The sequence below is a fragment of the Canis lupus genome, chromosome 3 (genome assembly GCF_011100685.1).
Source record: "Canis lupus familiaris isolate Mischka breed German Shepherd chromosome 3, alternate assembly UU_Cfam_GSD_1.0, whole genome shotgun sequence".
NCBI lineage: Eukaryota > Metazoa > Chordata > Mammalia > Carnivora > Canidae > Canis > Canis lupus.
In genome coordinates, this window is record NC_049224.1 from 85,493,752 (window position 1) to 85,520,684 (window position 26,933).

The 26,933-nt window shown below is 42.7% G+C and overlaps 2 protein-coding genes and 1 long non-coding RNA gene across 3 annotated transcripts in view; 1 reads left to right on the forward strand and 2 right to left on the reverse strand.

Annotated features, from left to right (window-relative positions):
- Positions 1-19,428, reverse strand: part of ANAPC4 (anaphase promoting complex subunit 4) — a 36,276-nt gene extending 16,848 nt beyond the window's left edge. The window contains exons 1-15 of the mRNA XM_038533555.1: positions 19,117-19,428; positions 15,912-16,017; positions 13,868-14,000; positions 12,376-12,450; positions 12,211-12,237; positions 12,075-12,119; positions 11,300-11,384; positions 10,332-10,436; positions 8,585-8,668; positions 6,939-7,025; positions 6,452-6,516; positions 5,666-5,708; positions 5,458-5,534; positions 3,939-4,039; positions 3,807-3,858 (exon numbers count right to left, since the gene is read on the reverse strand). Coding sequence (XP_038389483.1) covers positions 3,807-3,858; positions 3,939-4,039; positions 5,458-5,534; positions 5,666-5,708; positions 6,452-6,516; positions 6,939-7,025; positions 8,585-8,668; positions 10,332-10,436; positions 11,300-11,384; positions 12,075-12,119; positions 12,211-12,237; positions 12,376-12,450; positions 13,868-14,000; positions 15,912-16,017; positions 19,117-19,245 — 1,214 coding nt within the window. The 5' untranslated portion in view covers positions 19,246-19,428. The remainder of the gene's footprint in view (positions 1-3,806; positions 3,859-3,938; positions 4,040-5,457; positions 5,535-5,665; positions 5,709-6,451; positions 6,517-6,938; positions 7,026-8,584; positions 8,669-10,331; positions 10,437-11,299; positions 11,385-12,074; positions 12,120-12,210; positions 12,238-12,375; positions 12,451-13,867; positions 14,001-15,911; positions 16,018-19,116) is intronic.
- Positions 19,429-19,764: 336 nt separating this feature from the next.
- LOC111095316 lies at positions 19,765-22,469 on the forward strand. Its single transcript, XR_005356452.1, has 3 exons — positions 19,765-19,839; positions 20,389-20,645; positions 21,681-22,469. It is a non-coding gene; the product is annotated as an uncharacterized LOC111095316 (long non-coding RNA).
- A 2,931-nt stretch (positions 22,470-25,400) lies between these two features.
- Positions 25,401-26,933, reverse strand: part of ZCCHC4 (zinc finger CCHC-type containing 4) — a 45,080-nt gene continuing 43,547 nt past the window's right edge. The window contains 1 exon segment of the mRNA XM_038533710.1: positions 25,401-26,388. Within this exon segment, the coding sequence (XP_038389638.1) occupies positions 26,253-26,388 (136 nt within the window). The 3' untranslated portion in view covers positions 25,401-26,252.

Consider the following 26,933-nt stretch of genomic DNA (forward strand, 5'->3'; position numbering starts at 1 on the left):
TGTGGCCCTGTCTCAGAGATTCCAAGCCAACCTGCAATTGCCTCCTGAATAAAGATCAGTAAAGGAGGGAGCATCAGATATGAGAAGAAAGCCTGCAACAAGAGACCAGGACAAACAGAAAAGTGACCCAGGAAGTAGAGATGATTCAGGCAACGGCAGACTTTTAAAAATATCTAATTAATGTCCTCCGAGATTTGCGAAAACGTCACCTACAAAGCAGGAGCACAGCTTTGAAAAATGATTAAAGAAATTGGAAGACACTCTGGGAAACTGAAAGACAAGGACTGCCATGACAAAGAATCTGACGCGACGGTTCAGGTCACATCACGCCCTCCACCTCAGCTCGACCGCCTATTCCAGAGCTTACAGCCTAGACCCCGGCACTGGCAACTGGAACCCTCTAAATCTCAACGTCCAGCAGGCCACTCACCAACAACCCCAGTCTTCCCAGCGACTGCTCTCCAGCACCCCAGCTCTCGTGTCACCAAGACTGCTGCCCACGGCCTCTGCCACCTCTCCTCTTGCCTCACTCACTCCGCGTCCTCCCTTCCCTCCTGAACCAGCTCCAATTCCAGGTTCATTTTAATCATGCCCTGGCTTGAATTCCCTCGTCCCACGTTTGCTTCACCTTGGTCACCAAGCCCAGCAAATCCAACCGCTCACGGGTCCTGGGCCCTAGCAGCCAGCTGACCCCAGCAGGGGAAGACAGAGTTGTGTCTGACTTCTACACTCACGTAAGCACTAACCAGCACCCGCCCCTCGCTCTCCCACTGCACTACACAACCGGGTCGCGGCCTCTCCTTCATTCGTAAGCCACCTCCCCACTCTTACCTTCCAACTGCTGGCACATTTCCTGTTTCATGAAGACAATGAACAGTTGGAAGTGAACCTCCCCCAGCCCCTGTGTGCTCACAGACTAGTGTCTGTGACTCTTCCTGTAGGCTTCTCCCCCGTAATCATGGATAAACTATCTTTCCAGCCCAATTCCCCAATGCACATGGCCGTCCCCTCCCATACTCTTAACTCCAACACTCCTCTCCTCTCTCTGCCATCATCAGTTGTTCCCCTTCTGGAGAACACCCCTTATATATAAATATGCTCTAATTTCTCCCATTGTAAGGCAAAAAACAAAAAACAAAAACCCAACAACTATTTCCCACGACTGGCCATTTCCCTTTATAACAAAACTCAAGAGACTACATTTGCTGTTTTCTTTGCACCTGCTATCATTCTGTATCCCAACAGCACCCATGACTCTGTGACATGGCTCTGATCAAGGTCACCAATAACCAATCCTAGTAATACTCTGATTATCTGTTCTATTCTTGATCTTAATCTTGACTTAGCATTCTTCCTTACAATGCTGCCTTTATTCTGCCTACAGGAGACCTACTCTCCTGGTCCTTCTGCCTCTCCAATTTCCTTTGCGAGCCCTCTATCAACCCCATTCCTCAATGTTGGAAGGCCCATCACTCAGTCTTCTTATCTGTCCTCTTCTCTAAGCACACTCACTACCTCATCTGGCCTCATGGCTTGAAATAACACCAACATGTTGATGGCTCCCAAACTAACATCTCCAGCCTGGACTCCTCCCTTGAATATTCATCTTATCTCATCAACAATGTCTTGGACGGTTCCATGAGGGTATTTAACAGACATTTCAAATTTAATATGGCTAACACACTGACCATGTCATCAAAATTAACATCATTAAGGAGGGGCCAGACAGGCATCGTTTGGATAGGACACCTTGAGAAGGACACTCCACCGTTATATAGTATTCTGGCCAGGGATGTATAACCTGAATCTAATCATAAAAATACCAGATAAACCCAAATTGAGAAACATAAAACACACATATATATTTTATATATTCTCTTCCAAGTCTTCTCTATTTCAGTAAATGTCAATCCTACTCTTCCAGGTGCTCAGAACCTAAACTCATAATTATCCATGACTCTTATTTTACCATGCACATAGAATCATTCAGCAAATCCTATTATTTCTACTTTGAAAATATACCCAGATTTTGACCTCTCTAGATTCCAGCCACCATTTCTCTTTTGGCTTCTATCCTTGCCCTCTTATAATCTATTCTCAGAATTAAGTAAATAACAAGAGAATCTTTTAAAAACCTAAGTCATATACTGCTCCATGACCCTGATTGCTTCGTCTCAAATCCAGAGTAAAACCCAAAGTCCTTCCAATTGTCTATAGGCTCTACACAATCTGGCCTATCCTCCAAGACCTCTCTTAACTCATCCTCTATCTCTCACGCTCTGTTATTCAATTCACTTTAGCTATAGTGGCTCCCAACTTAGCATGCTCCAAACTCAGCATCTTCACATTTGTTGTCTCTTTTACCAAATACCAACGACTCACTCCTTTCAATATCATCTTCTCAGTGAAGCCTTCCCTATATAAAATCACATCCCCTAGGTCCCTCTTCCATCCTTGGTTTTTCTCACCACTACTTATACTATCTGACTTGCTATATAGTTTAATGATTCATTTCTGTATTGTCTATCCCACCGCATTAGAATGTAAGATCCATAAAGATTTTATCAGTTTTGTTCACTGCTATATTCTCAGCATCTAGAATTATGTTTAAAATATAGGTTAAGTACTTAATAAATGTCTATGATGAACGACAATGTTGGGTAATAAAATTTCTCATGAAACGGAAAAGACATAGATATGAGAAATATGTGAGGAAAAACAGAAGACAAGGATTAGCTAATGGCTTAATACCTGACCCAAGTTTCTAGAACAAAAATCTAATTTAAAAAAAGAGAGAGAAAAAGAGATTACCAAAATAGTAACACAATAGAATTCAGGTTCTAATGGTATTTTCTTATTCTCAGCACAATGAAAGGACCCACATTTAAAAACACTACTGTGAAATTTCAATATATCGAGGATAAAAAATGAAACTTTAGAGATGAGAAACAAACAGAAAAAAAAAAACTCTAGAGAGGGATGAGAATCAGAAGCACCGGACTTTCCATTAGCCACAAAAAGGCTGGCACACAAAGGAGCAATACTTACAAAATTCTTTGAGCAAACGAATTTTCCCCTTCATCACCCTATACCCACTGGAAACCATCAATTATGTGTAAAGGAGAAAAGATCCAGAGTTTGTTGTTTTGTAGCTATTTTCTGAGTAAGTTACTGGAGGATGTTTTCCAACAAAATGATTAAAGAAAGCAAGCAATAAAGGAGATCCTAAGTCTGGACCTAACTCGTGAAAGCACTGTAGTACCTATGTGACAGCTGCCAGGAGAGCTGGAGCAGCACATCCAGATGGGTGTCAAGGTGGGGGAGGGTAGGTCAGAGGAGATGTCAGGGACTGAGGGTGAGTCCAGGGGGTGATACTGCCCTTGAGACAGGGGAAGAATCTGAGGATGTGACAAAGGCAGACAACGCAAAAAGAAAGAAAACAAAGTCTAGGAAAAACAAACACAGATAAGAATTTCTAAAACTGAGTAAATAAAAGAAATGCGGTATAGTTATTATACAACTTAGAAGTGGGGAAGTCACCTTCAGAAGAACTAAAAACAGACACAGTCAAAGGAATTAAAAGGATTCCCTCTGAGAGGGGATTGGAGTGAGGATGGGGGTAGGGAGAGTAAAACACCACTCTGATTGATGAAACTGCTGGGTTATTGGCTTGTTTTAATCATGTGAAGGCAATAATTTTGATAAAAATTTAAAGACCCATTTTAAGAAAATCACAGTCTGCTAGGTTCTTGCTTATGAGAATAAAATATTTTCAATCCAGTGATTCTAGGTATCCCAATACTTACTGAAGCAGCTCATTTGCCTTGAGTATGAAAGAACCCACAGCAGTAATAGCATCTAAAGAGAAGTAAATAAATATCATTTGTCAAGTAACTCAAGTGTGTTTAATGTATTCTATTGAAAAAATAAATTACTACCTTCAATTCCTGCAGCATCTAGTCCAAGAGGTTCGTATTTTTGCTTCCATGAAGCCATTCCTTTCAGTTCACTCAAGTGGTATAATAAAGACTCGGAGCCACTATCAAAACAGAACAGAAAAAAATTCTCATCATTACTATCCTCAAGGTGGCAGGCAGCTACTACCTGACCTAAACATTTCCAAATTTTCAGAAATAAAAACTGAAAGTAACTTTAATTTTTTTCTATGGGAAGTGATCATTTTTCGAAATTTTCTCTAAAAACTGTAACAGAATCGTTACGACTGACTGACTCAGATGAATACATGAGCATGAAATTAAATTTTACAAGATCACATTGTGTTTTACAGTTAGCCCTGGCACTCTAAATAAAGATAGTCAGATGGTCATCTTATTCACCCGAGCTGTGTATATAACATCCAACAAACATTAAGTTTTGACTTTAAACCAGGCACTAGATACTGGGGACAAAATGAAAGGATCCTCATGGCATGGACAGTCTCACGTGGGGAGGACACTCATAACCACAGTCAGATAGTATATCATTCCAACAATCATAAATGACTCAAAGGAAATGCTCACAATTGTGAGTGTAATGGAATAATACCTGACCAAATCTGGGGAATTAGGGAAGGCCTCTCAGAACAGGTGATATCCGAGCTAAGGGGTTCGAGTAAGAGCAGGGTGGAGTGATCCACAAGGCAAGATGGATGCACAAAAGCCCTAGGTAGGATGAAAATAGGTCAAGTCCGATAAAGCCACGAGTGTGCATGAAGCAGAGAGGAAGGTATGTTAAAGGCCATGCAAGAGTCTTGGTCCTGTGAGCAGTAAGAATAACCTGATGAGACCTGCTGTGGGGAATACATTCGAGGGGCACAAATGTATTTGTGGACTGGAAACCAGGCTGAAGGGCACTGTAGTGATCCGAGGCTGAGGTGATGTAGTGAGGGCTAGGGAATTCAGCATAAAGGGATTTATCAAAATTTAAGTCAAACATTGAGCAGCCACAAGCACACTGCTTGTGGTGAGGGAGCTGTGGATAGACATAGGAGGAGACCTGAAGATCGGAGAGAGTCTGGCTGTGACTGATGCTCAGTAACTTCAGGCAGGTTTGAATTTGTTTCTTCTTGTGTAAAAGGAGGATAATCACAATCAACACCTTGCCAAAGTGCTAAATGCAAAAACACGTAACATGCCTTGTAAACTGTACAATGATAAAATACTGAATTTTTGTGCTCAAAAAGGGGTATATGCCTTTTCAAAATACACCTCCTGCTTGTCTGAGAAAAGAAATCCCAGACAGAGAGCTCAGCCCGGTGAAAAGATGTTTGAAAATTATTTCATAAAGCAGAATTACCGTTATTGATTCTTTAAACCTTGGGCACCCCAAGATTCCCCTCAAGTACCAATGCAACAATTTTAGCTAGAAAAAGCTCAAAAAGAGAATGCCAGCTGATGAAGAACACCAACAGCAAGTACATGTAGACATAATACCAAAAATTCGACATCACCTTCATACCTCTGTAAGTGGCTTATAACCAATTTCTGGATACTGGAATATGATGATTCTATCGACTGGCCAAGCTTCTTTAAGCCCTAAGTGAGAGGAAAAAATACATTTAGCATATAAGTAAGATATTGTGTGCTGCTCTAAAAAAAAAAAAAAAAAAAAAAAAAATCAAGAAAGTGCACATAGCCATTTAAATAGAAAGGTATTTTAACTGTACCTTTACTGTTAACTGATTCATTAAGAGGGTCTGAAGTTCAGCACTACAATGAAAAAGAAAGTATTTTTAGTTTTCTCTATCCAAAATGTGAATGCATCACTTAAAACTTGCAAATTTCAAAATAAAAACATTTTTAAACCAAATAAACAGAAAGAAACAGTCTAACAAAAATTAAGACTTTGTTGTACTCACAAAGGAAGAGAGAGAAAACAGGAAACAATAAAGTCCGGAAACAGACTGAAATATATTCAAGATGTACTGGATGCTAAAAGGGCATTTCAAATCCATAAGGAGAAAGTGTACTACTCAATAAATTATGCTGGGCAATTATCTAAACCTTCAGGGAAAAACAGGTTAGTCTTCCATAGCATACAACCAAATAAATCAAATCTGGAACATGTAAATGGAATAAAACATGAACCATAAAAAAAAAAAAACTCTAGAAGAAAATACAGAACAATCTCTGAATACTCTTAAGATAGGAAAGGTCTTTTTAAGAATAACACTAAGATTTAAGAATCTACTAAGGCAGATACCATAAAGGAAAAGATTGATGGGGTCATAAAATATTAGAATTTTTTTTACACATTTAGAAATACATACATATATTACAGACACAGAAAATGATTACATTTACAAAAATGCATAGAAAAGTCTAGAAAAATACCTATTTTTTATTTTTGTGCACTAGAATTTTTTTTTAAATGAATACGAATTACTTTCAAAATAAAAAACTACTGTACAAAAAGAAGAAAAAGCAAGAGCACCTAATAGGAGTTTTACTACCTTGCTTTCCCCCACAACAGCAAGTGCATGAATTCATCTTGTACTGAAGTGGTTGTGCTCTTCTCCTAGATAAAATGGATAAAACCATGACATGTATTTTAAAAATCATAACCATATGTATAATTCAAAATTAAAACTAGAGGAGCATGACTCCCTTTCCCCTAACCTTCCTTCAAATCCTTATTCAAATTGATTCTGTGCATGTCAGTTAATGGAAAATAGCCAGTGGGCTCTTCCAACACCTGTTCTTCCTCTCCAAGCCCCACCGGCTCACCCCACAATCCTGGCCTGGCCTGGGCTGTCCCAACATGAGGGCCCTTCCTCCCTGGGGAAATGGTGTGAGCTTAGACTGAGCCATTTGAAAGAAATCTTGACCTTTGCCTTTTACAAACCCGACCAGTACCCCATCCCTCAGGCAGCTCATCAAGTCAATGAGGATACCGCGTCTCCTCTTACTCCTTCCAGGGGAAAATGTCACAAACTTTACCTGCACAAACTTGGTGAGACGAGAATCCATCTGCATCAGTATTTCTTCCCATGCTTCACACATACACGTGAGTGACAAATTTATATACTATTAACAAGAAGGAAAAAATATTAAAATACTAAAAATAAAAACTACGTAAATTAATGTGCTAAGTAATACATACTTCTTGCCAACTATCTCAAAGAAATCCAGAATTTATTTCCAATCATTTTTAACTCAGCCTGCGAAAGAGACCACAGCTAATGCTTGATAACCACTTAACTATCAAACGTTCCAAAATTCAGCTTTTATCTGGTAAAACAGACATCCTCCAGCTTTATATATATATATATTTTTTTTTCATGTACATTGTCAAAATGCTGGTTTAGTCAGCTATTCCATTTTCAAACAGAATCCTTAAAAAGACACCGATCTCCAGAAATCTTTGACATCAAGTAAAGTCTGGGATTGTGGCAGACTGAAAAAGAAAGGCCACAGTCCTTTGTAGCTCCTCTATCCAGACACAGAGTCCATCCTCTCCAGTCCCTCAATCTGGGCTGGCCTTGTGTCTTACTGTGACCAACACACAGCAGAAGTGACACGGAGTCCAAGGCCTCAAAAGGCTTTGCACATTCCCACCTGCACTCTTGACACCCCTGCTGCGGCCACCACTTCACGAACGAGCCTGGACTAGCCTGCTAGGAGATGGCAAACATGGAGCCACCATGGTTAAGGGACACTCAAACCAGCCCGCTGGCCACTGATGCATGACCAGGCCCAGCTGAGATGGGCTGAACCTGGCCTGGATCAGCAGAACCTTCTAGCTGAGCCCAGCCCAAACTGTGGAGTAAGACACTGACCTGCAGAATCATGGGCTAATTTGGATTGGATTTATTATGCCTAAGAGTGAACGGATATGAGGCCTGTTTTTTTTTTTTTTTTTTAAATCTTTTTTTTTTTTTAATTTTTTTTTATTTATTTATGATAGTCACAGAGAGAGAGAGAGAGAGAGAGAGAGAGAGAGAGAGAGAGAGAGGCAGAGACACAGGCAGAGAAGCAGGCTCCATGCACCGGGAGCCCGATGTGGGATTCGATCCCGGGTCTCCAGGATCGTGCCCTGGGCCAAAGGCAGGCGCCAAACCGCTGCGCCACCCAGGGATCCCCGAGGCCTGTTTTTAATAACACTTTATCTGCAATAAGACTTTTAAAATTCCAAAATGTAAGTTTACTTAGGGGAATATTTTAAAAAGATTCAAACTACTTTTTTCTTTTCTTCCAGAGAAACAGATGGGTGGGAAGAGATTTTCAATTAAGTTCCTTTTTCTCTGGGGCGCCTGGGTTGCTCAGTGGTTAAGCATCTGCCTTTATGGTCATGATTTCAGGGGCCTGGGATCGAGTCCCACATTGGGCTCCCCTCAGGGAACCTGCTTCTCCCTTTGCGTAGGTCTCTGTCTCTCTCTCTCTCTCTCTCTCTCTCTGTGTCTCTCATGAATAAATAAAATCTTAAAAAAAAAAATTTCCCTTTTCTGATTAATGGACATCATAAGATTACCAGAAGAGACACGTTATACCAGATAGCTTCACAGACAAAATTTGCAAGTGTTTTATTTATAGACTGTTAGAAACTTAAGAGTATATATTCACATAAAACAAGCTATAAATAATACCTGTAAAAGTGCTGAAATGTGAGTAAACTTTCTAGCCATCCGAGTTACTTCAGGTAAGAAAGAGTACAATAGATTGGTTTCAAGCTGTGAGATCAAAATAGAGTTATAATCAGACACACTTCTTTTAAGGATAAATCAGTCCCTCTGAGCTAAAAACAAAAAACAAAAAACTGCTCCCTTTGAGATTAATACTTTGGAGATTACAGAATAGAATCTTAGAATACAGAATAGAATCTTAGAAATCTTCTAATCTGTCATGTTTACCTGTGCACAGATCCCCCCCCGCCCCGGTTAGCAATCCTATCTCCCTAGCTAAATAAATATAATAATCTACTTTGTAACACTATTATGAGAAATTTAAAAATGATTGCAAAAATATACTTAAAAACTTTTTAAAGAACTATAGGCTACTGATAAACACAAGTTAATATCTATTACAATGCCATAGAATTATATCTCAGTAAAGTGGTTATTTAAAAAAATATACATTACAAACTTCAAAGAAATAGTGAATCACTTTATTATAGCACCAAATGCAATCCTAGATATTGTGTTTTCACAGAACTTTAAGATGAAGAGCAACTATTATGGGGAATCAGGAAGTCAAGAGTACCTGATGCTCTGAATATAACAATGAATATTGAAAGCATCATACACAGTGCATCTTGCATCTTTTTGGTCTACTTGTTTGAGAATTCATGCATCTTTAGGCTATGTGGTTATTTGGCATCAAAATTAGGGAAGGGGTGACTAGCTGACTCAGTCGGTGGAGTGTGTGACTCTTAATCTTAGGATTGTGAGTTTGAGCCCTGTGTTGGGTGTAGAGATTACTTAAAAATAAAATCTTAAAAAAAGAAAGAAAGAAATCTAAGGAATATTTTCTTAAAGGCAAGGCTATAATCTAAATACTCTACAGGAGATCACATGGTCTCCACAATCTACAATACAAACAGCATACAGTACAAAAGATTTTTCCCAAAATTAAGTGATCATCTTACACAAGAGGCAATGTGTTGGTTAAGAGAACTGACTCTGGAGCCATACTGCCCAGTATCACTTACCAAATGAGTGATACCGAGCAAGTTGTGCAGTATCTACTTATCTATAAAATGGGGATAATAATAGGACCTATTAGGTTGCTGTGAAGATTCAAATGAATTATTACTGAATCATTCAGTACTTGGTACATATTAAATAATTAAGAAATCTTAGCTTTTATTATTATTTGGATCAGACTCCTAAGAATATATCTGGTATAGGGATGCCTGGGTGGCTCGGTCAGTTAAGCATCCAACTTGGTTTCAGCTCAGGTCACAATCTTATGGGTGGTGAGATCCAGCCCTGTGATGGGCTCTGTTGTCAGCACAGAGTCTGCTTGTGACACTCTCCCTCTCCCTTTGCTCCTCCTCCTGCTCACACTCTCTCTCAAATAAACCTTAAAAGCACACACACACACACACACACACACACACACATTTGGTAAAAGGTAAACTGTACAGCAACCAATTAACATGGTCATTAATAAACTATTAAAATACTGTTTTTATAAAAATACACTGGGCCCTGGGAATAATAAAGTGTTCACTAGAGTAAGATTCTATATTTGAGATTTAGAAGCTCCAAGTTAGTTCTTCTTCTTTTTTTGCTTTAGTGACCATTAGAACCCAAAGATAAGGATAATAAAAACCTATAAAACCTTAAAAAAAAATATATTTACTCTCTGCTACTACAAGATTTCCACACTCACCTGAAAGTATGAGACCTCTGAAGCACCACCAGCGGAAACTTCTGTGACCACTGATAATGATTTCAAATCACTGGATAAACATAATGCAAGACAAGTACCAACAATCTGTAAAAGAGTCAAATTCCCCAGTCTACTTAATATTATTGCTAGACTGCAGCTGCTTACCATACAGAAACAAAAATTCACAGAATCCTACAAAGCAGAAACACTCATGCCTGACGCCTTCCATGTGTATGTAGGAGATGCAAGGTGTGTATCCACCCAGTCCACATGGAGAAAGACAGACACAGACATAAACACACACACACAGACCCCTCCATCAAGGGTCCCAAATCAGATGCTGGAGAGCCTACAGTATATTTCGTCCCCCTCAGGAATGGCAAGAGTAGGATGGAAAAGATGAGGAGAAGACCAAGACTTAGGAACAGTGACAGACCTGGTACTAAGTATAAGATCGCTTCTCATGATGTTCATCACATTCCCATCAAAACTGTAGCTCTCACCCTGACTACAGGCTAGAAAAACATTACATCATAATCAAGTGTATTGTATCAATCTTTTTGTTAAGAAAAACTTGGCTCAGCAGTTGAGCATCTGCCTTCGGCCCTTCGGCCCAAGGCGTGATCCTGGGGTCCCGGGATCGAGTCCCACATCAGGCTCCCTGCATGGGGCCTGTTTCTCCCTCTGCCTGTGTCTTTGCCTTTCTCTGTGTGTCTTTCATGAATAAATAAAATCTTAACAACAACAACAAAAAAGAATAGAAAAACTTGACTAATTCCACTAATAGCACAGATACCGTATGACGGCTATTTTATCTTCATAAGAAAATTAGCCTCTTAACATTTATAAATGAATAATTCTAATAACTGAAACAAGAAAAAAAAAAACCCAATGTTGTATTCTTTTTTCATAAATCAGGTAGTACATTCTAAGAGAAATGATATGGAAAATTTTAAAGGAAAACTTACCCCTGTGACTCGAGCAATTTTGAACATTCCATATGCATAAAGCTCGATAAATCCAGAACTTCCTCCAAGGACAAGAATATTAAGCCTAATTAAAAGTAATGTAACAAGCTGAGGACAACAGAGAAGATTGAGTTCTTAAACCAAGATATAAACTGTTCTTGCTCTCAGATAATCTGCATGCTAAGGCTCCCCTGTGGGGAAATTGAAACACCACACAAATTCACCAGTTCTCAATATCCAATCATAGAGGGCTTATTCTTTTTCTCAAAGGGACATAAATTTGCTCTAGCTTAAAAAACATCAGTTTATAGTAAAACAAGGCCACAGTATTTTAATGAGTGTATTTTTTTTTAACAACGACTGTATTTATACACTCTCGATAACACGATCCTTTTCCCAGTTAATACAAAGTGCCGTCAGTTGTATCATGGCTCTGATACTAAATGTTCTACAAGGGCTTAAAAAAACTTAGAATATTTAAATTTAAATTTTAGAAACTCTAATAACTTCTATCCTCTTTTACTTTTTATTAAAATAAACAAAGGTGCAGTATAGTATTATTGAACTTGACACAAAGACCATACGATAAAAGCAAGTATGTAACAGAGGCTAATGTCTGTATATTATTCTGAGGTGTTTGTAAGCAGAAAAATAAAAGGATGCACATAAAGTAACTGCCCTTGAAACTCCAAACTGCCCTTGAAACTCTGTCACAAGTATCAAACATCACCTTAAAGAAGTTAGACTTGTTATTTAAGATATTTGCAAGATTTACCTGACGTCTCCCAAAAGCTTAATAATTTCATCAGAATTTTCTTCACTAAAATATAAAAAGAATTGTGTTACCTTTCAACTACATCTTTCAATTAATAAAAGATTATTTTACTTGAAAACAGAAAAGGTATACTTGCCTAAAAATTTTTGAGGTGTTGCTGTAACTGGAGAAAAACAGAGACTAGTGTAAAAAGCAATAGAAATATATTTTTTAAAACACATGAGAAAATTATCAGTGTTCAAGGTAAAGGAAAGAGAAATCTACAAGACAGATTCTAATGAAATTAAACTCTGATACTTACTTTTTTGGCAGTGTGGGTAATTTAGGTAAGAGAAGATTTGATTCATCCTCAGCATTATAAAAAGATGTTAGAACACTGAGAAGAAAAGCAAAGAAGAGCCATTACAAAAGTACCAAAGATTTTACTTGTTTTCCCATTAAAAAATACTTTTATAAAAAATTGCCCAGTTTTAGACATTATATATATTACCAAGTAAACAAATATCACACGTATTTTAAAATGGTAAAGCTCTTCTAAGCATTGATACATTCACATGACTATTTGCAACTGTTGTATCTATGAATTTCAAACACTGAGCTAGATCCTTATTATTCAATTTTTTATCAACCCCCTTAGTTAATTTGAAATTAACTTAAAACTTAATTAGAAAAGAAAAATTACTGTTAAGAAAATTATCACATTTCCACATTTATTTTCAGTATTAGCTAAAGCCACTCATCCTTTAGGCCATCTTGAGTGCAAACCTGGTATATGACTTGAATGCAGAGTAAGGGAAACTTATTTTCATGAAACCAGGAAGGTGTCAGGACCACAGACACAGAAAGAACTCATTCAGCATCAAAACAGAGTACTCAGGGGCACCTGAGTTAAGTGGCTGCCTTTGGCTTAGGTCATGATCTCAGGGTCCTGCGCCTAAGCCCTGCATCAGGCTCCCTGCTGAGCAGGGAGCCTGTTTCTCCCTCTTCCTGTGCCCCTCCCTCTGTGCTCTAGCTTTAATAAATAAAATCTTTAAACAAACCAAAAACAATAACAACAAAAACCCAGAGTACTCAACACTTTTTGTACTGAGGATGTTTACTAATAAGATGCCAAAAACCCCCAAAACTCCAAAGGAAATAGACGGCAAAAAAAAAAAAAGAAGAATCTCAACTTGCTAATAAGTAACTTTAGTTTCTATTACTTAAAAGTACAAATCACTATCATATGATCTCACTCATACATGGAATTTAAGACAGATGAACACATGGGAAGGGGGAAAGAAAAAAAGGAGAGAGGGAAACAAGCCATCAGAGAGGAGATATGGACAGAGAACAGAAGGCTGCTGGAGGGAGGTGGACAGGTGGACGGGGGGGTGGGCTAGATGGGTGACGGGCATGAAGAAGGTCACTTGTGATGAACACTGGGTGTTATATTTAAGTGATGATCAGTGAATTCTACTCCAGAAACCAATATTGCACTAACTCCCTAAAGTTTAAGTAAATAAATAAATAAATAAGAAACTAAGTACAAATCAGTGACATTAACCACTAAGAAACATCTTAGCCCTTCAGGCATCATTGCTCCAATAAAGAAAACAGATTTTTTTTTCAGAAGGAAAAAAAAAAATCTAACAAAGCATTACAAAATTTCATCTCAATAATCTGAAAACCCGAAGTTAAATGCAACATGCCCATGCTCAACACTCAGATACTCCCCAGCGTCCATTGTAAAACACGGAAACTGCATGACTATCCCACTGTGGCTACTGGGAGCTCTCTTTCCACTCCTCTACCTGCTTTCTGCAGTCACTTCCATCCAATGCATACAGGAAACTGGGGCCTCCACAGAGAAGGAGTGCAGGCTTTCAGGTTTTTCTACATCACACAGAACAATTTTCTTGGTGTCAGCAAGAGCAAAGGCCAAAACTGAAACAAGAAGAAACAATCAGGACTAATTCATTTGAGAAAAGGAGATGGTTATTTCATTTCTTGCCCAGTTTTACTATTTTAAATGCATCATAATCATAGAAATTATTTAACCTAAAAATCCTTCCTTTAAATATTATTTTTAAAAATGGGAAGATATATTTACATGTAGTTATGCCGTTATCTAAGCTTATTTCCAAAGGCTCATAATCTCATGAGCGACCTGCTACTTTCTCATGTATTGCACTTCACATTTGACACATCAGAGCCTCTGGACTAGAGCCCTGCTTCCAAGCAGAAGATACAGAACAGGTCTCAACAGACAAACAGTAATATCCTATCACCAAGATATGCTGGTCTAGCAAACATGTCTACAAGGTAAGAAGCAATTCTATCTACTTGGTTCTTAGAAGGTTCAGTATTCCCTTTTGTTCCTAACCCTTAATGGGAAACGAGGCCATCAAATGCTGATCAGTCTTCTTCCTTTCACTGTGGCCGAATTATCTAGTAGTTTCTCCAGATACATACATTATTAATATCTTCCTAATACATCAAATTTAAGAATTTCTAAGTAGAGAGCTATGCATTTCACTGTGTATCAAGACACACAATTTTGTGAGATGTGAGGCAACTCACATCTCCTCTTCTTCAAAACAATTTAAAGCAGTCTTGAATACTCATTACCTAAAAAACCTTATTTCACTGTCCAAAAACACAAGGCATTTTTTTTTAAGATTTTATTTATTCATTCATGAAAGACACAGAAAGAGAGAAAGAGAGAAGCAGAGACACAGGCAGAGGGAGAAGCAGGCTCCATGCAGGAAGCCTGATGTGGGACTCGATCCCGGGACTCCAGGATCATGCCCCAGGCTGAAGGCAGGCGCTAAACCACTGAGCCACCCAGGGATCCCCAGCATATTTTTTTAATGATAAAAAATTCATCTACTCATATACATTTCAATACTCATGGACTTCCATGATTTTTTTTTTTTTTTTTTTTTGAGATTCTGGTATTTTTGGATGAAGAGTGCAAGATCTCATGATGTTACTTAAAAAGCTCTCTAATTTTACACATATCTTTTTTTTTTATATAAAAGATAAAACGAGAGCTGAACAAATTGAGTACAGACAGACAGTTGAGGCTTTCAGGGCGTTTTTACAAACTCATTTATGTTCACTAGGAAAAAAATTAAGCAATGAGGAGTACATACCATTTTACAAAAACAATTCAGTTTTTGCGTAAAAGCACCAATGATAACAGATTAATTTTAAGCTGTATAATTTACAGCATTTTATTTTATTGACTGTATGTGTACAAGAGCTCAAATAAAGACTCTCATTATAAAAATAACAAGGGGGACGATAGAGTTCAGTCGTCAAAGCCATAAGAAGCTACAAAATAAAGGGCATGAGGAGAAACAGAAAGAATGTGGTCAGAACTGACAGTCCTTCAGGTGAAGCATGCATTTGTGCTGAGAGAGTATGAGCTACAAGTTTAGTGCTAACATACATTTCTGGGAGAAAAGACCACAGTGGTGTTGAACAGACTAGTAAACAGCAGATAGGACTTGAGCCATCAGTGCAGGACAAGACAGTGCAAAGAAGCAAAGCCTAAGTATTTTGTATATTCTATCAGATTTCATTCTAGCATTATCTTTGCCAAGAAGTCCAATTTCACTGTAGAGCGATCTCAGCCAAGAAATAAAATAATAAAATTAATCTCAGCTCAATGAAAACACTTTAAACCTTCCAAAAAGAAAGTTCCCAAACTGGATATTTAGTATACAATAAGAATATAATAAGAACAATAAATTCTTTCTGGAAATAAGCTTTCTCTACAAAATACTTTTTGTGAATAAAAATAATAATAAAAACAGTAATATAGTATTTTTTAGAAAATCCTATCATTACGTTTGCCATCTGGCCTCCAAGCGAGACAGGTCACTTCCTTTCCTGTATTTTCATTTGGTGGAAAACTCCAAACTCGATGAAAACTTGCAAGTCGATGAAGTAAAACCTAAGACAAAACACATAGGGTGGCAAAAATTTAAAAATCCATTTCCAAAAATGAAATAAACCTAGATCCCCACTATAAAAATCTTCAAAACTAATCTCAAGCATATTTAGCTATCAGAAGAAATTAGAAGACAACAGGGTCTGAATGAACTAAAGGTATATTCAAGGAGATGGGTGAAACAAGACCTAATTTAACCCTGTACTCTACACACTTTCCTATGTCAACAAGAGACTTATCTTTTAGAAAGAAATACAGTTGTCCAAGAAGATGGTGACAAAAAAATAAGGAACGTAAGTAGCGCTAGAAAGGTAGCTGTAATAGCCAAGTAACACCCAAGTAACACCAAACTTGGAATCAGACACCTTGGGATCGAATTTCAGCTGTTACTTACTGGCGGTAGATCTTGGGACAAGTGACTTAGCCATTCTAAATTTCCACTTCCACACGGAAAATCCCCACCGTGGAGGGTCAAGATGTGCCCCACAGTGCCTTGTGATTTAAAAATAAGGCTGTCCCTACTCCACGCTCTACACAACCAATGAAAATATGGAAGACAAAGCCTCAGAACTGCACGTGGCCCTGAAGACCCTCCCACACCTTCTCAGGGCGCCACTCTACAGCGGCTCCTCTCCCGGCCTCAGCTCGCAGCCTCCTTCACTCCGGGCACACTGGGCCCCACAGGGAAGCCAGGACTCCCAAGGAATCCTTCATTCCCTAGACTCAGCGCTCTTGTCTGAGCCCATCTCTGCCATCCCTTACTTCTGAAACCCTCCTTCTGTATCTTCTGGATACAGTGCTGCCTCATGGTCAGGTAGCACCAAGATCCCCATATCTTCCTTCTCTTCTCCAAAAAGTGCTTGTCACCCAGAGACACTGCTTTCCAGCAGGATTCTCAGGTGAGAGCTGTTCCCTATCCCATGCTCCCCACTCTACTGGGCCAGGAGATGAAGTAGGCTTCCTCCTTGACGTCCGATGACATCTCTGGATGACTTTTCTTCTCTAAAATCCTCCAACTCTGAATCATATGCAATCACACAAGACCACCCACTACCCCTCTTAATCATTTAAAGCCCCTTGGCCATTTCCCTCCTGCCTGGAACATCGGGACTCGTGTCATGCTTTCCAACACCATTCATCACCATTCTTGGTGATTTCAAGAGCTACGGTGTCCTGGCTTTCCAGTTCCCAACTACCTTTCTTCCCGTGATCATGTCTTCTACTCACCTGTCACTCCCAGGGTCATGCCCTTGACCTTGTCCTTACAGTTACAAGTGCTGCCATAAAGTTTCAAACCTTCCACTTTCCATCACTGCCTCTACCCTTCTAGCTCATTCCTACTAACACTCAACTTCAGTTCTTCAACCTCACCAAGCCATGTAACACACGATTGCACCTACTCATTGTCCCTCACTCACAACCCCCCCCCCACTTCCATACTTAATTGTGTTAGAATCCAAGGACCACCAATACCATCGCTCCTCTTACATGTAACTTTAACTCCCTTGCATCTCTGTCGCTATGTCACACTTGCAAAACAACACCCTGGTGAGACCCAACCATGCCTACACCCACGGAGTCAAACAGAACAGCAGAGACACAACCATGCTCACTAGATTCCGCCAAACTACAAGACAACCAACCTCCTGTGGCTCTTAATTCTGACCAGCAATCTGTGTGTTTGTTTTTTTTTTTTTTTTGGTTGTTTTGAAGATTTTATTTATTTATTCATGAGAGAGACACAGAGAGGGGCAGAGACACAGGCAGAGGGAGAAGCAGGCTCCCTGCAGGGGGCCCCATGCGGGATTCCATCCCGAGACCCTGGGGTCACTCACGACCTGAACTGAAGGGAGATGCTCAACCGCTGAGCACCCCAGGTGTCCCCTGACCAGCAACCTTACTAAGTTTCCCTAGTCCACTTGCCTCATGAGCTTTTCATACCCCGCACTTCTCCAACTACCAGTATTTTCTCCGCCCTCACTCCTAGACGGTGCTCCTCCTTCACTGAGGAAAGGGGCACAAAGGCCCGCTATGACATCTACACATCTAGTCCCACCGATCCCTGCTCTCCCTTCCGTCCTACTGCCGCGGCTGTACTATCTGCACCCCCCTCCGGAGCAGGAAGGGTTCCAGGGCACGGTGGCAGAGGGCAGCGGCCAGGAGGTAACATGGAGAGCCTTGAGGAAGGAGGCAGCAACGCCGGGTGAGGAGGTAGCAGCAGCCGGCATGCGCCGCGGCTCTGCAGGCTGCTAAGTATTCCTTACCCCTGGGTCCCAGCTGGTCTGCACACAACTCCTACCTGCCGGGGAAGGAGGAGACCTGCGGGGCTGAGGGTTTCCTTACAAAATGGCTGCCGGGTGACCGGGGCCCTCAGGACAAAGGTAGATGCAGCGGTTACCCGTGATGAGGCCGAACGTGATTGGGAACTAGAAACGCCAGGTGACAACACTCAGGTGCGCCCCGTGGGCCCAGGCAAGCATCATTCCCTTGCTTTACAGGTGTTCTTAGTAGGAGTCGGCCCCGCGATCCGCAGGAGGAAGCTTGGACAAGGGGCGCCCGGGCGCTCAGCGCTCAGGGGCGCGTGGTGACCCCGGGTCCCGGGATCGAGTCCCGCATCGGGCTCCCTGCACCGGGCCTGCTTCTCCCTCTGCCTGCGTCTCTGCCTCTCGCCCTGTGTCCGTCATGAATACATAAAATCTTTTTTAAAAAAAAAATAATAAATAAGAATGAACACTTGGCCAAGAGAGTCTAGATCTTCGAACCTGCCGTGAGACGCGCCGTCTGAGGCCCGAGCATGCCCAGGGGACGCGCCACACGCCACGGGCTTCCCAAACGCCCATTTGACAAATGAAGGACTCGACGGGACTCAGACTCGGGGATGCCGGGCCGCCGGGCGAGCGACTCCGCTGCGCGAGGACCGCCGCTCTCGCCTCGCAATACGGGAAATGGGCCCATCCTGGGGGCCTCCCGCGGCCGCTCCCGACGCGCTCTGCGAAGGGGGGGGAGGGGGGGGGGCGGCCGCGGCCCAGCGAGGGCGGCCGCGGGGAAACTGAGGCCGGGCCGGCGGCACGCGCTCGCCGTGGCGGGCTCGGGCTCACTCACCTCGCCGGCCGTGTTGGCCAAAGCGATGAGATCGCGCTTGGGCGACCAGACCAGGAAAATGATCTCCTGCGGCAGCTGCTTCTCTCCCACCACCCGGAAGGACGGGAAGCAGGTCGGGAAACGCAACATGGGGGCGGCCCTGCGGGGACTCCCCGGTCGGACGCCGCCGAGGGGGGGGGGGGGCTCCCGGCCAGGCGGTACCGGGGGTCCCTCTCCGCGGCCCGCGCCGCCCGGACCACCTCCCCCCGCCTCCCCGCTCCTCCACCCGCCGCGCGCCCGAGCCCCCGCGCCGCCGCCCGCCGCCCGCCGCCGCCGCGCGCTGCCGGCACTTCCGGGCCCGGACTTCCTCGCGAGAAGACCCGGCGGCGCGCGGGGCGGGGGCGCGCGGGGGCGAGGAACGCGGGCGGGGGCGCGCGGAGGGGAGCGGGAGGCGGGGACACGCGGAGGGGGCGGGAGGCGGGAGCGCGCGGGGGGCACGCGGAGGGGGGCGGGGACACGGGGGCGCGCGGGAATCGGGGGCGAGGACACGCGGACGGGGGCGCGCACGGGGCGGGGGCGGGAGCGCGCGGAGGGGGGCGGGGACACGGGGGCGCGCGGAGGGGAGCGGGAGCGCGCGGGGGGCGGAGGCGGGGGCGCGCGGCGGGGCCCCCCAGCTCCAAACCCCCTGAGCGGGCAACTAGCTCGACTGTCCCAGTAAGGCCGGCGGTTGACAGGCGGTAGCAGGTGGTAGTGCGAGGGCTGCGCGCTCACCCAGGCCTCCTCCCGCGGAGGACCTCCCGGGGCAGAGGACCTACAGGAGGCCCGAGGCCGGGGCGGGGGCCGCGCCCTGAAAGGCTTAGGCTGCGCTCGGCCGGGGCGGAGATGCGGGTTGACGCGGCCACGTGTCAAGGGCCGAGGGAAGGCGGGCAGGGCGGCGGCGGGAGCGAGGCGGGTGTCCGGGGCGGAGTGCGAGTCCGTGACGACCCACAGGACCCTGCGAGGTCAGGTGTGACGGGGAGAAGGCCGGGCCCGCGCACCTTCAGGAATGGAAGCGGGAACCATGTGGGCTGTGACTCCTCTAGGCCATGCGAGAGGCTGTCATCTGGAGGGGTCCAAGTCATAAAATCGGTGAAACATACAAAGTAAAAAATTGGCTGGAAAGAGATGGACGTAGATCGGTGTTGGAATCTCTCATCCTACGAGGGTTGCATTTATTAAATGACAAAAAAAAAAAAAAAAACCCAACTCAAAGTGGCAGAAGTAATAACTAGAATGTATTGGTTCATGTACAAGTCCAGAAGCAGAGCCGACCTCAGGGCAGGCTAGATCCAGGGACTCAGGAGACATCGAGGACCAAGCTCAGGGCGGACACCATCATGAGGCTGGCTCCCCCCGGGGTCGGAGGAAAGCTGCCATCAGCAACTGGATCTACGCGCTTCTGCATTCAGAGAGAGAACGAAGGCCTCTTCACCAATCACAAGACCAAAGCCCTGAGCTTTGCCGTGATTAGACCAAGCCCTATCATGAGCCTAACCTGCAATCAGTCACAGGTACGGAGTATGGAACAATGCCCCATAAAAAGTCCTCCCCAGGGATCCCTGGGTGGCGCAGCGGTTTGGCGCCTGCCTTTGGCCCAGGGCGCGATCCTGGAGACCCGGGATCGAATCCCACATCGGGCTCCCGGTGCCTGCTTCTCCCTCTGCCTGTGTCTCTGCCTCTCTCTCTCTCTCTCTCTCTGTGTGACTATCGTAAATAAATAAAAATTAAAAAAAAAATTAAAAAAAAAAGTCCTCCCCAAGAGCTGGTGAGGATGTCGGTCATCTCTCTCCCAAACCCCACGACAGGCACACGTTGGAGAGGGTGGGAAAGATCCTGCCGACACAGCCAGTCAACACTTCAACAGGACACTCAATCACAACTAGCCAAAGGGTAGTTTTAAGTATAAAGGTATTTGGGAGATGGTCCATCCTGCCAGAGTGAGTCTAAATCCGGGGTGTTTTGTCTGTCTCTGCGAAAGAAATTCAGAGACCAACTCATGTGATTCCAATCTGAAGAATAGTTCTAATAAGAGCTACAGAACCAGTATTCACAGGTATCGAAAGCTCTCCTAAGGAAACAAAGGAAAGTCATCAGTGTGGTTAGCACTTTTACAAGTTGTTTACAAGAGTGAAAAAATGCCAACAACTTAGATGTCCAACCATAAGAGGCTGACTTTAAAAAAGTACATTATGCCCATACTGAAGAATAATACTATTGTAAATATAAACTGATGTTCAGATGTTTATGAAAAAAAGGATTACAAAATGGTAGGTAGTCCCCATTCCATTTTTTGTGGGGGATATTTTAGAGTGTGTTTATATAGCTATTTATGCAAAAATTTATTTTTGAAGAACATACACAGAAGTTGTGGCAGTGGTTATCTCTGGGAGGTAGGGGACTGGAGAGGCTTTTCGTTTTGATTTACCTGGCTCGTGCATTAATTGTAAAGTCAACAGGTAAGCCCTTTGTCTTTCTGTCCTCATTAAGCACGTAAAATATTGTCTGATTTCTCTGATTTCTCCTACTCCTCGCCCCTACATTCACAGGTAAAGAAACTGGCCCATCTACTCAGGCCTAGTCTCTCAGAGACCAGCAGATGTTAGGCCTCTAATCTGCAGTGGTATTAAGTAACCAAATAGTGTGAGAATCTTGTGCCTGTCCAGCTAACAGGATAATACTCACCTCTCAGAGCTCCGAGATCTGCTTGCTCACTTTGGGTGTTTTTCCCCCCCTAAGTCTTGCTGAGTTAACATTTATACTAACTCGCCTGAAATCAAACTGTCGAGATCACATCTTCACCTGATTGCAATGACCTTCTTAGCTGACCCTTGACTAATTTAACCCCTGTCCTCATGCTCCAATTAAAATCGCATCAAATAGGTGAAATTAGATTTTCCTTTGCATTTTGTGCAAGCTCTCCTTACCTCGGCAGCTCTAAGTGTCTTAGGTTCTTACTCAGGTCGCCCAGTTAGGGTTTTGAGACCTCACACAGTATATTACATGGCATCTCCACTCACTCAGTCCTGATTTATGAGCAGCTACCACTTGGTGGGTGAGCCAGGGTGTTAGTCAGCCACCCACTTCCTGGGGTCATGGGGAGAATTAGTGAAGTCACACGTGCAGCAGCTGTTGTCTCTGACATTAGTGTGCAAAGCACAGCTCCAGGAGCTAGTGAACACACACCACGGTGTCCACAGGCCACTGCTACCAACGAGCTTATCTGGACAGGGGAAGTAAGTACAAAAAAGTCGATCTAATACAGGGCATAGTTTAAGTACCTTAAAAGAAGTAGGGGGAAAAAAAAGAAAGTAGGAATGGGAATGAAAGACATACAAACATGCACTTTTTTTTTTTTTTTTTTTAAATTTACTTATGATAGTCACAGAGAGAGAGAGAGAGAGGGCAGAGACATAGGCAGAGGGAGAAGCAGACTCCATGCACCGGGAGCCTGACGTGGGATTCGATCCTGGGTCTCCAGGATCACGCCCTGGGCCAAAGCAGGCGCTGAACCGCTGCGCCACCCAGGGATCCCGACATGCACGTTTTTATTTCACTGGCAAGAAACATACTATTCCAGGAGAGACACCAATGGGGACATCTTGAGGGAGGCAGCATCACACCAGGACCCTTTGTGGGCTGTGATTTTATTTAAAAATTAGACTTCTCCTAGATGTCCTAGTATTTTGTAGATGACTTTGAGGGGGTCAGATATCAACCTACGTGTTTTTCTTAAAATTACCTCGAAAGCTGAATTATTCGAAGTTTAAAGGTTCTCAGTCTTGCTCACCTAGTACATCCCAATCATTAACACACACCTAAACCCTCAGTAGCAAGACCGTCTTCCTACTGACTCTAAGTCCTCCAATATTGTTTCAGCCTGTTGTCCTTTTTTCAGTCCTTCTAGGAAAGAGAAAAGACCGAGGGGAGCCTGGGTGGTTCAGTCAGTTGAACATCCAGCTCTTGATCTCAGCAATCCGGTCTTGATCTCGGGGTCGTTAAGTTCAACCCCGGGCGTGGAGCCCACTTTACAAAAATAAATAACGATTAAAATAAATAAATGAAACAAAGAGGAAAGACACCTCTCCGTGTCTTAGGCACACCTGTTAAGAACTGAACGGTACCCTCTAAATCCAGATGTTGAAGCCCAGCCTCCAGTACTTCAGAATGGGACTGTATTTGGAGATGGGACTTTAAAAAGGAAATTAAGGTAAAATGAGGCCATGTGAGTGGACCTTAACCCAATCTGATTAGTATCCTTAAAAAGGAAACCTGGATGCAGAGAGATAGCGGGGAATCATATGCACAAAGGAAACACCACGGAAGGCTAAGGAGAGGCAGCAGATCCAAATTTGCCAACACCTCATTCTTGGGCTTCCGGCCTCCAGAACTGTGAGAAGATAAATTATTGTGATTTAAGCCGCCAGTCTCTGATAGTTTGTTATGGTAGCCCTAGCACACGAATACACCTACCATATGAAGACTTCTAGAAGATTCCATGCTTTCATCAAATTTTTTTGAGCACCTACATAATGCATGAGAGATATAAGATGGTATAAAATGGGTACGGACATTAAGAAACTGAAATCTTGTGGGGAAACACAATCTGTAAGCCTAATCACAGAACAATACACGAAAAGTGCCTGAAATGTGGTTGCAGAACACCTCCAGAGAGGAAGGTATGGGATGGTAGCAGGGACACAGCCTGGACTTCCCAGAAGACAGTGAGACTCCGGCCAGGGCCTGAAGGCTCCATAAGGGTTTAATAGGTGGCCAGATGGAAGGAAATACTCCTGGAAACATAAAGAAGAGGAAGAGGTGAAAACAGTGGGCATATTGGAGAAATAAATCAGAAGTGAATTAGTCTATCAAACTAAATATAAGAAAAAACTTGAAATATGATCACTCAGGGCCTACAAAGTGACTCTGGATTTCCTTGAATTTTGTAATATAAGCAAGAAGTTTAATGAAATTTAGCTGTAATAATTTAAGAAAAACATCCTTTTAAAAAGCTTAGAAAATTTTAGGTGTCTAATTTAGGGACTTTCCTCAATTGCTGTTTTGAGTAGGTAGCTATCTTAATATTCAGAAATGCATATTTCTAATTAGAACAAATAAACTCATCTCCCATCACACTTTACATCCCAGAGACATTTTTACATCCTATTCTTTACTACCTGAGAAAAGAAAGAAGCAGTTAGTTCTTAAAATTAGTATTAATTGAACACAAAAGCAAAATCACCAAAATTTTTTAAAGATTTATTTATTGGGGGGGTAGCAGAGAGAGAGAGAGAGAATCTCAAGCAGATTCCTTGCTGAGAGCAGAGCCTGACACGGTGGGTGGAGGAGGAGGAGCTCAATCTCACATCCTTGACATCATGACCTGAGCTGAAATCGAATCAGGGAGGGGAACACTCACAATGGTCTGCAAAAGGTTCCTATCTCACTCAGTCACCTCTAAATCTACCGTTCCGATCACCATAGCAGCCCATGTGCAAAAGGGGGTAAGGGAAGTGCTTTTTTTTTTTTTTTTAATGCTTTATTTACTTATTCATGAGAGACACAGAGAGAGAGGCAGACACGGGCAGAGGGAGAAGCAGGCGGGCAGAGGGAGAAGCAGGCTCCCTGCAGGGAGCCCGATATGAGACTCGATCCAGGGATTCCAGGATCACACCCTGGGTCAAAGCCAGCCGCTCAACTGCTGAGCATCCCCACCCCCCCCCACCCCCCCCCCCCCCCCCCCCCCCCCCACCCCCCCACCCCCGGCATACCAAGGGAAGTGTTTTCTGATTCTTGTTTAGTCCAGGGGGCTTAGCTCATCTTTTGATATCGCTGGATATACAGCCCCATCCACTGATCAGGGCCACGCTTAATGCCTTCCACACCAGGCATCAAACAGTCCTAACTTAAAGACCAGATGGAATTTCATTGCCAGATGGGGTGCAGTTCTTGCACCTTCACTCACAGGACTGTAGCTAAGCCCAAGCAAGCATGCTTCCAAACCTGCTCTAAAGCAGCTGTTTGGGAGTAAGAGAAAAGTCATTATGCAAATGAAAGCAACCAAAAGTATGCAATCCTAAGGAGATCACACGTCAGATACCCAGCAGAGAAAGGGGAGAGGGCCTGTGTGTTCTCAGAGTTCAAACCCAGCCCCTTCACTACAGTGATACTGGACAACCATATGATTACCATTAGGGCCCCGTACCCATCCATCTGCCCTTGTTAACATTTCTCACTCACGGAAATGAGAGCCAGGCACATGTGCCTCATTTAACATAACCATAAAAATAAGCCTGTAATAAGATAATTACATAATAACAAAGAAATGGGCTGTGAGTGAATGACCTGGCCAAGGACATACAGTCAGGAAGGGTTCATCAGAATAGGGACGAGAGGTTTTAGTCTCCAAACTATCCTGCCTTCTGCTACTACTTTTACAAAGAAATAAATTTACTGCCTCAGTTAAAAGACATGGAGTTGATGGAGCGAGTCATAATTCTAGACATCTCATTCATTCTACAACATTTAAGTGCTTCTACACCATCAAAGGACACTGTAAAAAGGACTTGACAAGTATTTAATAATAAAACCATAATTATAATCTTTGTATCTTAAGACTACTTTTTGGAAATTCTCTCCATCATCTTCAGATTTTTGTCTAAAACTAATTGTTCATTGTACTTTTCTTTGCAAGAGGGGTTTAAGTCATCATACAATATTTTGATACTTAGAACATTTCTGTATCTAAATTAACATTCTTGTGTTTAACATAAACCAGACTTCACATTCTCACTTTCATTTTTCTTCTGACACTTTCTGCAAAAGAATGCTGCATGCCCGTTGTTCAAAAGAGGCCCAAATCATGTGATTGGGAGAGATTTAAAGTGAGAAAAAAGGCACACAGAAAGATCTGGTCAACCATCTCAGGATGGAACACCTCCCCATGTCCCCAGAGAGGCTGCTGAGGTGTCCATAAACCAGCAAATACTACCTGCCTATTATCTGGCTTAGAAAGGTGCATACCTTTGAAAGCAACAGAATTTAAGTCCAATGTGGCCCTTTCAGAAAATGGCATCAAAGGTTGGACAATAAATCTTTCTTATTCTCGAGTCACTGGACATTTAAGAGCAAAGATATTGATGGGCTCTTTCTCTCCTGTTCTTCTTCCTTGTAACAGATGTATGATTCATGGATTGTCCTTTAGTGATCCCCATTTTCATCTTATTACTTTTTCTTTGCTTCTGCTTTCTGACAGCTCTGAAAAACAAGGTGCTAAATTATTTTGTAGAATAAGCATAGTGAATTATGTAATTATGTTGGAATTTAATTAACCAGCTGACCAAATAAGAAAACAGAAGGAGAAGAATTTACTGTATCATAAGCATAAATCCTCAGAATCCTCACCATAATAACAAGGAGACAATCAGAGGCCTGACTAAGCAAAATGCTTAAGTAAAGAAATTTCTCTGAAAGACGGTTACTACAGATTTATTTGGGACAAGCCCACTAGAGGTAGAAAGTCAAGCCAGGAAAAGCCACCCACTGTGCTTAACCATATGGTAGACTCTGGTCAGCATGTGGCCACCAAGCACTTGGAATGTAGTGAGAATATGTGCTCTAACACATAAAATGCACACCGGATATTGAAGAAAGAACACAAAATATTTTGTCAATAACTTTTATATCGATTGTGTGTTCAAATAATATTTGGGACATATATTATTTAAAATTTAAAAACAGTAAGGCCAATGAGGTCCGAGGGTGTTTTGCTGCTATTTTGGTATTGGTACATCTGTACTGCT